The 14,630-nt window shown below is 35.7% G+C and overlaps 1 protein-coding gene across 1 annotated transcript; it reads right to left on the bottom strand.

Annotated features, from left to right (window-relative positions):
* Nucleotides 1-12,057: 12,057 nt before the first annotated feature.
* LOC120350458 lies at nt 12,058-14,100 on the bottom strand. Its single transcript, XM_039423885.1, has 2 exons — nt 13,497-14,100; nt 12,058-12,369 (listed from the first exon to the last, which is right to left on the bottom strand). The coding sequence occupies exons 1-2, from the start codon at nt 13,947-13,949 to the stop codon at nt 12,175-12,177; spliced, it is 648 nt and encodes a 215-aa protein (XP_039279819.1). The 5' UTR covers nt 13,950-14,100; the 3' UTR covers nt 12,058-12,174.
* Nucleotides 14,101-14,630: the final 530 nt, after the last annotated feature.

Here is a 14,630-nt window from a genome sequence, read left to right as displayed (position 1 = left end):
ATCATTGCAAATATTTTCAAATACTAGCCAAATTAGAAAGATGACCATCAACTTATTCGTTCGTTTATTACAGTAGTATATTAAAAAAATAAAAACAAAATACATCGAGTACAATATTGAACTTATTCAAAATATGTGTTCCCTATAGGAAAACCAGACTGGGAAACACTACATTGAAAAATAATAAATCATATACCGTTGTTGAAAATGTACATGCATACATGCACTCATTCACACACTCATACACGCGCCCATTCATACTCTTTCACACAAAAATCTAAGTTTCTACGTTCCTGCTAATCATTAAATTGTCTATAGTTTTTGATTATGGCTGTTCCGTAGACCTTTTTATTTTCATTCAAATTGGATAATCTTTTTCAATATAATTGTTAAGTTCTCCAGCGCCCTCCAAAGAAAACCCTGCATGATTTCTGGTGCGTTTTTCCATATGCATGGGGTAACAAGCTAGAACTAAAAAATATATTTTTTCCTGACTACTTTAAGATAGATACTTGCAAATGGTCTCAATCTCTTCGTTACAACAAGACGAATAAGAATATTGATAATGGAAACAACGAAAATATTCGACAACATTGAAAAATAAAAGATGGCGGTCATTATTGACAGAAATTCTTATATCGCTTGTTATTCAGTTATTGTGAGAGATATCGGATTGGTTTTACCACCAAAGTGTTCAGAATTAACCATACAATGATGTTCGAGAGAATCATTTCATTTCGACCACTCTTTCCATTATCTATTTAACTTCAAAAACTTGAAACATACATTTTTCAGGGACAATATTTCACTTTCCAACCTGTATATGTATTTGCAGTAAAAAAACACTAGTATTATTGGCACAGTATTGTGGAATATTTTCAAAGCTTCAAAATCACATCTGGTTGGAGTATGTAAGTCCATATTTTACGGCTGGAGCGTCATCGGAAAAAGAGTAAAAAGTACTGTTTGCAGCGGAAAACACGCTTTTTCCACCAAATGCCAATCCCAACAATTAGAAAACCGTGTAACTCATGACTCTTTGAAGGTACATACTTGGGAATGGTATCAATCTCTCTATAATGATGTGTAGAAATAGATTATCCATGATGGCAATCTTAAAAATGTTTGTCATCATGAAAAAACCAAGATGGCGGCAAATATATGTCGATTTTCAAGAAATCATCTGTAATTCTAGTAATGTCGAGGATATCGGATCAATTAAGTAATATGCAAGCTCCAATACAATCATACCACAATATCCGAAAGATTTATCCAATTCCACCAACTTTTACTACGTATGGTGAATATAACTACAAACTCTTGAAATCAGATTTTTGGCTGCCATCTTGGATTATTCTGTGATGATAAACATTTTTGAGATCGCCATCATGGATAATCTATTCCCACACATCTTTACAAAGAGATTAATATCATTTTCAGGTCTGTACCTTCAAGGGGTCATGAGTTACAAGGTTTTCTAATTGTTGGGATTATCATTTGGTGGAAAAAGCGTGTTTTCCGCTGCAAACAGTACTATTTACTCTTTTTCCGATGACGCTCCAGCCATAAAATATGGACTTACAGCCTCCAACCAGATGTCATTTTGAAGCTTTGGAAATATTCTACAACAATGTGCCAATAATACTAGTGTTTGAACACTGCGAATACATATACAGAGTGGAAAGTTTCTGTTTTCAACATTTTCTGTTCTTTAATATTGTATATAGTCATTATTACTTAATTAATTTCTAAAATCTTAATTAATCCCACCCTATAACATTTGTTTCATTCATCTATTTCGAATCATTAATGCAATATTGTATTCACCATTAAGCCATGGATTACTCAAGGTTTAGTAGTTTCTATTAGAAGAAAGCAAGCTCTATTTAACAAATGTAAAAAGGAACCATTCAATTTAAATCTGAGAAATTATTTTAGAAGTTATCGAAATAGATTGACAGTCCTTATTAGAGAAGCTAAACGATTGTATTATAGCAGAAAAATTGAGGAGGCTGGAAATGATGTAAAACGGACTTGGAATGTAGTTAGGGAGGTAGCTGGTTGTAAAATAAGGAAGGAGTGTTTGGAAGAAATTGAAATTGGTGGTAATGTCTATAGTGCTAGGGATAATCCCAATATATGTGCTAATGCTTTTAACGATTTTTTCATCTCTATAGGAGAGAAAATGGTACAAAATATTCCTAGTGAGCCTGGTGATGATTTGCAACCAGACAATCCCCACAATCCGCAAGATTATTTTACTTTTCAATATGTATCAGAGACTGAGGTTGTGGAGGCGATCGAGAGTCTTAGAGGTGCATCTGGGCCTGGTCATGATGGCATTACTGTATCTGTTTTAAAATCTGTTAAGAGTATTGTTGCCTCTCCACTCAAACACATTATTAATGTAAGTTTTGAACAAGGTATTTTTCCAGATTCTTTTAAAACAACTGTAGTAAAACCAATATTCAAATCACAAGACAAAAGGAAAATTACCAACTATAGACCTATAAGTTTACTTTCGAATTTGGCTAAAATAATTGAAAAATGTGTAAAGAGACAGCTACATAAATTTTTGGAAGTGAATAATATTCTGTCAAAAAACAATTTGGTTTTAGAGAGGAGATGGGAACACAGGAAGCAATTGCTGCTTTTGTTCAAGAAACAATCTTAAACTTGGATGTAGGTAGGAGACAAATAGCTATTTTTCTTGATCTTGCAAAAGCCTTTGATACAGTTTGCCATGATCGTCTACTTGATTGTCTCCGTAGCCTTGGTCTTGAGGATGTGGCACTGGGATGGTTTTGCAGTTATTTAAAGAATAGGCAACAATGTGTTAGAGTCAATAACACTGTTAGTGAATATAAATCTGTTAAAATGGGAATCCCACAGGGAACAGTGATTGGACCTTGCCTCTTCCTGATCTATATTAATGACTCTTGTAACCTTAATTTAATCAATGGGAAAATATTGTCATTTGCAGACGATGCAGTTTTAATTTTTCATGAAGAAAACTGGGCTAGCACATATGACTCAGCTGCTAGGGGACTGGGAGAAGTAAAAAAATGGCTTGATAGAAGAAAACTGACTCTGAATTTGTCCAAAACAAAATACATCTCTTTTTCCTTGAATATACAGAATCAGCCAGTTAATATGTCACTTGTTTTGCATTCTCCAAATTGTCTTAGTCATGTAGATTTAGGGTGTTCAGTTAATTGTAATAAAATAGAGAAGGTTAGCAGTATCAGATATCTTGGAGTAATGGTTGATCAGCATTTAAAGTGGGATGTACATTTGTCGCAGCTTACTACACGATCTAGAAAACTTATTTATTTATTTGTGAAATTACGTTCTGTTTTGCCTATGAAAGTCATGAAGATAGTGTATTATGCACTGGCACAGTCATTGCTCCAATATGGTATTGTGGGTTGGGGTGGTGCATATACAAATGTTCTAAAACCAGTAAAAACAATACAAAATTTAATATTAAAAATTATTCTGAAAAAGAATAGAATGTAAGTAGTATAAAAAGGCCGGTTCTGGGGCACAAGTGCCCCAGAACCGGCCTTTATCTCAAGATCATCCAGGCGCCTCAAGGTCATCCAGGTCAACCACCCTAACCTCAAGGTCATCCAGGTCAACCACCCTAACCTCAAGGTCATCCAGGTCAACCACCCTAACCTCAAGGTCATCCAGGTCAACCACCCTAACCTCAAGGTCATCAAGGTCAACCACACCCACCACAAGGTCATCTAGGTCAACCACACCCACCTCAAGGTCATCTAGATCAACCACACCTACCTCAAGGTCATCAAGGTCAACCACACCCACCTGAAGGTCATCCAGGTCAATCACCTTAACCTCAAGGTCATCCAGGTCAACCACCCTAACCTCAAGGTCAAAAAAAAAAAAAAATTAAAAAAAAAATTAAAAAATTAAAAATAAAGAAAAAAAAATTATAAAAGGAAAAAAAAAAATATGAAAAAAAAAAAAAAAAATTAAAAACACATAAAATCGGAAATAAATGGGAATCCAGGTCAATCACCTTAACCTCAAGGTCATCCAGGTCAACCACCCTAACCTCAAGGTCAAAAAAAAAAAATAAAATAAAATAAAAAAAAAATAAAATAAAAAATTATTAAAAAAAGAAAAAAAAAATTATAAAAAAAAAAATTAAAAAAAAAATTGAAAACACATAAAATCGGAAATAAATGGGAAAAAAGGGAAAAAAGGGAAAAAAAATCCCCTCCGGATCCTGAACTGGGGTATTAAAGGAGTTGTTCTACAAGGAGTGGGACATTGTGTCTTGTACAGTCGTGTCCCAATATGTGTGTGTACCACCAGTACGTGTGTGTGATTAAAAAAAAAAAAAAAAAAATAAAATAAAAATAAAAACACATAAAATCAACAAAAGAAAAATAAATCAATAAATAAATGAATAAAAAAAAATAAATGAATAAATAAAAACACTTAATTGGGAATAAATGGGGAAAAGGGAAAAAAGGGAAAAAAGGGGAAAAAAATCGCCCGGCCGCCACCGGTCACCCCACCGGTCGCCCGGCCGCCACTGGTCGGAAGAAGTATCATATTCTATATAATTTAAGTCTTTAAACATAAATCCTCTATGGTGTAGTGGTTAGCAAGTCAGCTTTCTGAGTTGGAGGCTCTATGCTCGAATCCAAGGCGGTAAAGGTAAGTATTAAAGGTCAGTATCAACAGAACCAGAGGATATATTTTTTGTATGTAGTGGGTAGACTGGCCCACCACTGCCAGTCATCCCGCTGCCAGTTGTCCGGCCGCCACTGATCGCCCGGCCGCCGCCGGTCGCCCCGCCGGTCGCTTGGCCGCCACCGATCACCCCGTCGGTCGCCCCACCAGTCGCCCCACCATCGTCACCAGTCGCCCCACTATCGCTGCCAGTCGTCCCACTATCGCCGCCAGTCGCCCCACTATTACCGCCAGTCGTCCCACTATCGCCACCAGTCATACCACTATCATCACCAGTCATACCACCATCGTCACCAGTCGACCCACTATTGCCGCCAGTCGTCCCACTATCGTCACCAGTCGCCCCACTATCGCCACCAGTCTCCCGGCCGCCGCTCGAGCTCGAGCTTGCTCTTTTGGGGAAGTAGTTCCTTATGTTTATTTGTATTTCCTATTGATTCATTTTGTTGTTATATTTCTAAATTGTGAATTATTGTAATGCTTTTTCAAGGAATGAATAAATAAATAAATAAATAAATGAATAAAATAAATTACTCATTTCAATATCATCCATCTTATTCATTAATCCCATAATTCTAGATTCAAATCATATATTCACATGTTATAATACTCCCAACAGCTCTTTTCCATCACAACCCAATCGTGTGTTTATGGGAAGGATTTCATTTCATATCCTTCTTAGAAAATCTACAATTATTTGTTGAAACACCACTGATTTATGAAGTTACATTACAATTTTATATTATCGTTATTCTAATTGCATTTAATCTCTATTATCATTGATCGAATTGTTATACTTTGTAAAATTCGTTGAATAATTAGCATTAACATCATTTAATGTGAATAAGTGTATAAGCCATTAATTATTGTATCATACATAAGTGAAGAAATCTAATCTGATAATAGATAGCAGACACCAACTAGAGTTTGGAGAGTAGTATCTCTCTAACTAGTAGACACAAACTAGAGTTTGGAGAATAGTATCTCTCTCATCGATAGTAGACACAACATCTTGAGAGTGCCAGTTTGTCGTTGCATGCACCGTCAAACTGGCACTCCTGAGATTTTGTCACTAAACGACAATGTTGCACGCCGTCAAACTGGGCTGCATTCCTTAGAGTGCCAGCTTGGCGGTGCATGCAACGACAAACTGGGCTGGAAAACCAGCCCAGTTTGTCGTCGGCCCACTTTGTCGCCAGCCCAGTTTGACGTGGTCCCCTAGGCAACTGTAGAGACTGTGGTCCCCTAGGCAACAGATAAATAAAACTTTTTGACTTGTTAGTAAACTTCTGATCATCATATTTATTCTGGGACTGAACAATGGGACGATTGGCTGTTGATCTCTATTTTCAGGTAAAATGCTATCCACAAATTCAGGGAGTAAATAAAATTTGAACAAATGGCGGATAGAATATTGTCATGTTAGTAGTGTCTATTTGCCGTTTTAAGATGATTTTTTTTATGACTTTTTCCCCCTCCCCCTACCACTCACCCATCCTACATACCCCCCGCCACCCCCGCTCCTTCGGCACCACCCCTGCCCCATCCCCCGCTCCTCAGAAGGAGAAGAACCACTCCCTCTCTCTCTAGAAGAAGAAGAAGAAGAAGAAGAAGAAGAAGAAGAAGAAGAAGGACAGGAGGAAGAAGAAGAAGGAGAGGTGGAAGAAGAAGGAGAGGAGGAAGAAGAAGAAGAAGAAGAAGAGGAAGAAGAAGAAGATGATAAAAATGATGCTCTCTCTCTCTCTCTCTCTCCCTCTCTCTCTCTCTCTTTATGTTATTTTCTATTTCATTCATAGATAGTCATGCCCAATTACATTCAGTCATGCCCAATTACATTTAGTCACGGTCTATTTGATGATGATTTATAGCAGAGAGAGATATGTGTGAGAGAGAGAGGCAATCTACTGACAGATTTTAGTGAAACGATCTTCTGCCAGATTTAAGTGAAATGAATATCTTACTCTCAGATTCAACATGTACTTGACAACGTTGTCAAGCACATGCAGAATTGTGGGTTGTACACACAATGAACATTATATTTTTTATGTTTCCTCAATCATAACTAATGCATAGAATGAAATAGTATATCCAAATACACACATTGGTTTTGAATTAGACATATATCTTTAAATTCTCTAGAGAGTGATCTATGATCTTTTACATTTTTTATCAGCAATGTCATATAAGCATTTCCAGAGATCATCAGAATTATTAATAATAGCTAATGATTCATCATTATTTGAACAAACATATCCGGTTTCTAGTATATTGAGTAATTCAAAAATTTCAGATAAAATTGGAAAGTGGAGATTTTCTGTTTTTGTTAATGCAAGATTGCTCACCTCATCACCCATTCAGAATTTAATATTCTTTGCAATTAGATCAAATTCATTGAATGAAATTGACATCAAGAGACAAGATAGCTTCTTGAACTTTGAAAAGCTATAACAATCAACCATATTTTTCAGTTGAGTGTATGTACAGGTAAAATTTGATAAGAAACTATTTGAATAAACTTGTATCTGCACACTATACTACACACTTCTATAAATAGAATTGAGCCTCACACATGTGAGATCTTCACAGCTCAACTAACAAAGCGTTACTGAACGATTAAACCTAGACATTGCAGGTACAATGGAGATGAAAACAATCAAGTATACACTAGGAATTTATTCACACAATTCACTACAATTGTTCATCACTTCCTCTTCAATTTTTATTAGTTTACTCACAGACAGTTTATGGGGTCTGTAATAGCATTTATATCGTTCAAATTCACTGTGTTTAAGAAAATGTCTTTTAGTTGTTTCACCAAATGATGATTTTCATGAGTTGAATGTTTAATTGCAATTTCACAAGCATCATACCAATCAATACACTGTTCTAACCTCATTTCCAATTCACTATTAGCTTGCATCCACTTGCACGGGTCCATGATGAGCGAATGAAGGAACTATACATATGTTGGTACTAATATAGAGAAATTAAATGGCTCCTGTCCCTTCCCACCAATGCAACATATGCGAGCAGTATGATATCTCAATGCTTGCATACAATAAACACATTGAATTTCTTGTCCGTTATAGAAAAAGCCATATCTTGCAGAGTTTTTCTTTTCTGTATTTGAATAGAATTAACATTTTTTCATGCTAAGCATTCCATTGTTTTTGCACATGGATTTTGTAGACAAGTTCATATTTTTCATTATCAATGAATGATAATGAAGAGCAGTGAAGAGCGCACATCGCCCACTTGGATTGTGATGATGAATTTCACATGCATTATAACACCATGAACTTGTGAAGTAGTTGAAATTTGGTTTCTCAATTTCATCCAGTAAACAACATACGTTTTTGTGTAACCTTCTAAGAAACTTAGCTTTCTCTGTACCTTGTGTGTAGATTTTATCACATCCTTCAAGATAAGATATCAATAATTCATCTGTATAAATAAAATGACCATCTTCCCAGCGTATTTTGTGATAATTGTTCTCTGCCCATGTTGCTTGCTTATGCAATTTAGCATTCAATTCCGACTTTGCAAATGGTGACTTGAAATGCAACACAACAAAGCTATTTACCTGATCTACGATTCCAATTTCTTTCATGATAATTTGATTAGAATTTCCCTTGAACCAATGCATGTCGACTGTTGCAAATTTTTTACAGGAGAGAGTTTCTTCCTTCTGTTTGATGATGAGCTCTGTTTTCTCCTCCTCCTCCATTGTCCTCCTTTGTCCTCCGTTCTCCTCCTCCTTTGTCCTCCTTTGTCCTCCGTTCTCCTCCTCCTCCTCCTCCTCCTCCTCCTCCTGTGATTTAGGTATACTACATCTTGATTGATAGTAGAAGAAGTCATCCTAGACGTCAAGATCACACTGTATCTCTATAGATCGTGTTTTCTTCTCAGAATTAGAAGACATTATAGGTGTACTACATCTTGAGTCATAGAAGATGCTGTCTTTCTCCTCATCAAGATCACACTGTATCCAGATAGAGCGTGTTTTCTTCTCAGAATTAGAAGACATTGTAGATGTTAACCGATCAAAGCTAAAACCTCAAATGAGTAAAATTTGAAAAATGCAATACTTATATAGTTTGTGCTCTATCAAGAAATTACTGAACTTCCTTCACCATGGAAGTAAGAGGAGTGTATCCCATGATACAATCACTGATTAAAATGCAATAAGCAGAAGTATTTGGGGGCACAGCTTCCTCAAATTCCATATCTATTCTAATATCTGTGGAGGATTTCAAATGAGGAGATTGATGTGAATGGTCAATTACAATCAGGGGTGTTTTAGTACAAAATGTGTCAAAATCAATCTCTGTTCCAAGCTCACTATTGATACTATGGTTATAGTACGCCAACGCAAAATCCAAAAACATACGGTACATCAATTGTTGTTTACCAAGGAGGTTTTCATAAGGAAAATAGTCGGAGTTCATGTAGACCTTTGCATTCTGAAGATAACAACTATCAAATTTCCGAGATTGATTTATTAATTTTATTCTTACGATCTGTCTGAAACACTAAAACAACATACTTTGGTGTGTCGAGATGGGATGCAGTTTTTACTGCCCAAGAATGAACAGTGCTATTTTGTAAATTTGGTAATTCTGAAATCTCCCAATGACAAAAGCTCAGCTTCAGCGGTGTATCAGCATCGAGCAATCTCAAAAAATTCAACCTCACATGATCTTCTAAAGTAATATAGGGAATTCTCCATTGGAGCTTCGTTATTTTTATATTAACATTTGTTGCTTCTGTAGACTCGATGCAATTGAGATCTGTTGGTGATCTTAATAATACAAGTTCTTGTTTCAAGTTTAAAATTATTCTTTGAAAGTCTTCAAAAAATGGTAAAACTAATTAAAGAGGTACACAGAATGTAAACTTTCTATCTTTTAGTGTATATCCTGCTCTGTCAAACCCAGCCAAGTGATATGTGCTTTTATCAAACATATTTTTCACTAGTATAGCTTTAATTATTGATGTTAATCCAATTAGTCTTGATTTAGAAATTTGTTGTCCAGCCAAATCATATCGAATTTCATCAAAGAGATTTCCAATGAGGTTACTGGATAATATATACTTAGCTTCCATCAGATCATCTCCAGCCTTCGCAGCTGGTTTTTTACACTTCACCTCCCCCTCAATAAATATAAATGATTTGCATGGAAGACTGTACTGATCCATAGAAGCCACATGGATGCGAGCTTCATCTGAGGGTTTAATTTCTTGACCCGAATATACTGTATGAGTATGGAAGTGAAATTTAGTAATATCATTATAGAACTCGAGTTGAGATTCAACATCGAGAATTTCACTAATTGCTGCGCCGTACATGACGTCAATCTACTATAAATCCCAACTTTTCCAATACTCTCGCGCTTTTCGGTGATATAGCACGTACATTTTTAGGTGTTGACTCTATCACGTTCGAGTCTCTAATGAGCTTCTGTAAGCAAATGCTAGTGTGAGGTTTGAAAACGAGGAATCTCATTTCAAGTTCTTTGTTTTCCACGAATGTGAAGTCTAATTGTAATTATATCTCCCCGGAAATCAATAAATGATCCTTCTTGATTGGTTACCTTTACATTAATAATTTGAATTCTATGTGTGTTCAAAGGCATATAGATTATCGTATTAGGAATTTCATTTATCAAATACCCACTAGGTACTCTAGGTGAAAACTCGTATATAATATGTTTCTGTTTGCCATTAGAGTGACTCCCACATGCTATATTGCACTCAACTACAATACAGTCAATATTTGTTATGCTAACTAAATGCTGAGAATAATAACATTTATTTGGTTGTAATATAACATTATCAAAACCAAGCATTTTTCCTATTGAATTAGATGATGTAAAGTCAATAGGCTTATCAGAACGAATTTCAAGCTTCATAGTATTTGTGTTAGCTCTTATATTAAGTTTCTTTTCGTCACTATTCAATTTAGTCTTTAAAGCTAATATAATGTCATCAACTTCATATGCACCCATATCAAGATCAATTAATTTATTACCATATTTGAAGGTAGAATTTTTACCTTTTATAACATTTGCAATGCTATTGTAAGTACAGAAATTAATCAATCCAATTTCCCATTCTTTATTTTTATCCAAATCGAGAATTTCTTGCAAATGTTCATAGAGGTCACTTGATCTAGATTGTAATGTAATAACAACCATCTTATATGTTTTCGGTACAAATACTGGATTACAACTGGTTCGCAAAAAACAAGAGCAGTACCCGCTATACCTTTGACAATTTTGCTAGCCAAACTCAAGATTCCTCTCCCTCATTTCCTAGAAGATAACTTTCTTCTACATACCATTTTTCATTACCTTTCAACTCAATAGTTGAACATCGACTGAGGTTAATTAATCAAACACTTAACCTCAATCGAGAGACAAAGAGATTGTCTCACTAAGTGCTTTATATATTACTACAAAGTTGGTATGTTTTGATCAATGGGGAATACAATTTTCTATCATCAAGTGTCTTATTAACACACTTGTTAAGTATGTTGTAAGTTTTGTAGAAATTGAAAAGAATTGAACGTTCATCAATCATAAATCTATACCAATGTCTTAGACTAACATCGAGAGAAGCATCTGATGAATTTACACATGATTTGATATAAGATAATGTATGATTTCTTACTAGCAGAGATACCTGCATAGATTGAGGTGTTTCCAAATCCCTTATCTTATTTCGTACATCTTGTATAGATTCCAATATTCTCTTACTATCATTTTGCATTGAATCATACTTTTTCAAAGCAATATGGAAAAGTAATAGCATATTCACACAACATATTATAAAAAGAAGAACAAATACTATTCTCCATACGATTATCTTCATTGCAGAACTTCTCCCTTCAAGTGTTGTAAGCATACTGATAAAAATAGATTGCAATATCTATAGTGAGTGTATAGTGCTGACAGATGGAAGAGAATGCCGCAACAAGGTTGAGACCAATATGTGGTGCATGCGCGTGCGTGCAGCAGCAACTATAAAATAGCTTCTCTTGTGACCGTACACTCATTGACTGCATAGTTACAAGAGCATTACTATCCTTGCGTGAACAGTGTACTATTCTACATTCATTGAGTGCTCAGTTACAAGAGGATCTATTCTTGCGTGAACAGTGTACTATTCTACATCTTCTTCTTCTTCTTTGACACAACAAACAGGTGAGAAATAAAAACAATTTTTACAAAAACAATATTACAATTTATTATTAATCACTACAATATTTACATTATATACTACTACTACTTGTAAAGCATCCCACTGCAACATGGTATGACAATAAGATTGCTAAATTTTTACAATTGGCATTAAATTTGACAACTTTTATCGGTGAAATTGTGGATGAAAATCTCTGAGGTAGATATACCTCAGTGATTTTCTTTGTAGATGCAATGTTTATTTTTAATATGATTCTCCTCCCATGGTGGTTTGTTTCTTCAGGAGCAGAGATAATATTATGCAGGACATCTTCTGCCAGCTCGCGGAGAGGCATCCATGGTTTAGCTGACGGTCTATTGATGAGTGAAACAAAATCATCTCGACCTCCTCTAGTAGCGGAGTGATGGAGGAGTTCTCAGCTTCATATGCACGTTGTTTCTGTTGAATAAAAATAAATCTATGATTAGTAACTTATTATAATTTGTTTCAGATTATCAACTACTTGTGATCAACAGATTATTGTCATAATCTCAACTTGATATCTTCAGATTGACAAGACATTCTCTACACAAAGTGAGTAATAACTGATATTCAAATGATTTGAATAAATAATATTTCTTGCTTCATATTGCAGAATCCAATAGTGATGCATCAAATGCATACATCAAATTAATAAGCAAGCTCTTTCAATGTACATTGCAACAAATAACTATCAACTGAATCAGTAATTTTCTTAACACATCACTTCAATTATATTCTATTATTTTATAGCAAAAAATAGTATGCATGCATGATTAGTACAAATAGTTTCATAGCATAATTTAAATAATATATATGATCAGTGCAATGTAAGCATCATAATATTGATCATGAAATCAAAATATTCATCTTATTCAATTTTTGACTGAAGTCTAATCAATTCAACTAGTGAGCTTGATCAGTTCAATTTCAAAAAGTAATCATTATAATATTCATGAATTCAAAATATGCACATCTTATTCAATTCTTAACTGAACTCTAATCATTTAATATCACATTGTGAATGCATGTAATATGAAGACATCTATTAGAAATTAGTTTTTCACAGTAAAGTGAGAAATTTATTAGATAGTAGCATGCATTCAACCTAATCACCTCAAATAATGATATTTCTTGATTTCATAAAACAACATAGAAGTTGCTCAATTCAAATGAACATATCAATTTCAATGTAATCATCATATTCATGAACTCAAATATACGTCTTATTAAATTTTTAACTGAACTCCAAAGTTGGATAGTTTCATTTCCTATATTACAATTCGTTATCAAGAAATAATTCTTGTTTGAAATTGTCTTTCAAAGCTAATCAGATTCATCAATTTCTCACAATAAATTGAACTCTAATCATTTAATATCACAATGTGAATGCATGTAATGTGAACAGATCTATTGGAATTTAGTTTTTCTCAGTAAAGTAAGAAATTTATCAGATAGTAGCAAGCTTTCAACAAATTAATGACAACAAATGAAGATTTTAAATTATCTGTTCACATTACAAGTTAATGATATTTGAAATAACTAACCTTTGAGGGTACAAAGATGGTTCCCTCATCCTCCTCCAGAAAGCGCAGATTTCTCTTCCCCTGTTGCTTGTTGGAAATCATCGTGAGCGGCACACATCTCGGTACCCACTCCAGATGAGATGGCGGAGTGTCCGGTACGATGATTTCCTCACTGCTCAGCCCCCTCTCCACAATGACACCACGGCTCTTCAGTGGTGACTCCTTGCAGTCGGATGCAGCAGCGGGAGCAGCAGTGGTAGTGGTGGTTGGAAGCTTCTTCTTCTTCTGCTGTGCAGCTTGTGCTGCCCTGTAAGATGGGAAGGAAGTGCTTTGTTGAGGAGGAGTATATGGAAGAATGTACTCCTGATGTGTAGATGATGAGTCCATGATGACGAGGATATGTGAAACAGGAATGTGACTAGTGCTCGAATGAAGCTGGCAAATCCAATAAGTGCTACTTATATACTCATTCATTTCTCTCTCTCTGTTTTAGGTTGAGTGAGAGATAGTGCATTTTCCCACTTATCACATCCTTGATATACAAAAGCATTCTAACACGTACAGCAAGGTGCATTCAGAGAAAAAAAAATCAAATTCTCACAATGAGTAGTGGTGTTTTGAGAGAGCTGCCTATCCAATAGAAATCGAGGGGTGTGGCCTCCCCCCTCCACCCCCCTGCCCCAGTCGGCCATTTTGGCCCCGCCCCCAGCCAATAGGAATCGAGGGGCGTGGCCATGCCCCCCTCCACCCCCCCCTGCCCTAGTCAGCCATTTTGACCCCGCCCCCCTCCACCCCCCCAGCCATAGTCAGCCATTTTGGCCCCGCCCCCAGCCAATAGGAAGCAAGGGGCGTGTTCAAAATGGCGTCCCCCTTCCCTAGTGTAATTTTGTCCCCCACCACCCCAACCAATAGGAAGAGGCGACGGCCATTGTAGCAGGTGTCCATCTCCCCAACCAAGAGGTTCCCCTACCCAGGAAGTGCCCCCGACGGCGGCCATCTTTGTTGTAGCAGGTGTTAACTGACATCTGCCCCAGTTAACACCTGCTTAATTTGCATATTAAAAATATCCCCACATTTAAAATCTTTAAACTCTCAAACTACACTACTAATCTATTTCCCAGTCATATTTTTTTCTTTTTTTTCCTGCATCACTTG

Source organism: Nilaparvata lugens, chromosome 3 (genome assembly GCF_014356525.2).
Source record: "Nilaparvata lugens isolate BPH chromosome 3, ASM1435652v1, whole genome shotgun sequence".
NCBI lineage: Eukaryota > Metazoa > Arthropoda > Insecta > Hemiptera > Delphacidae > Nilaparvata > Nilaparvata lugens.
Note: the sequence above shows the minus strand (reverse complement) of the source record. Positions and strands in the feature narration are given on the sequence as shown.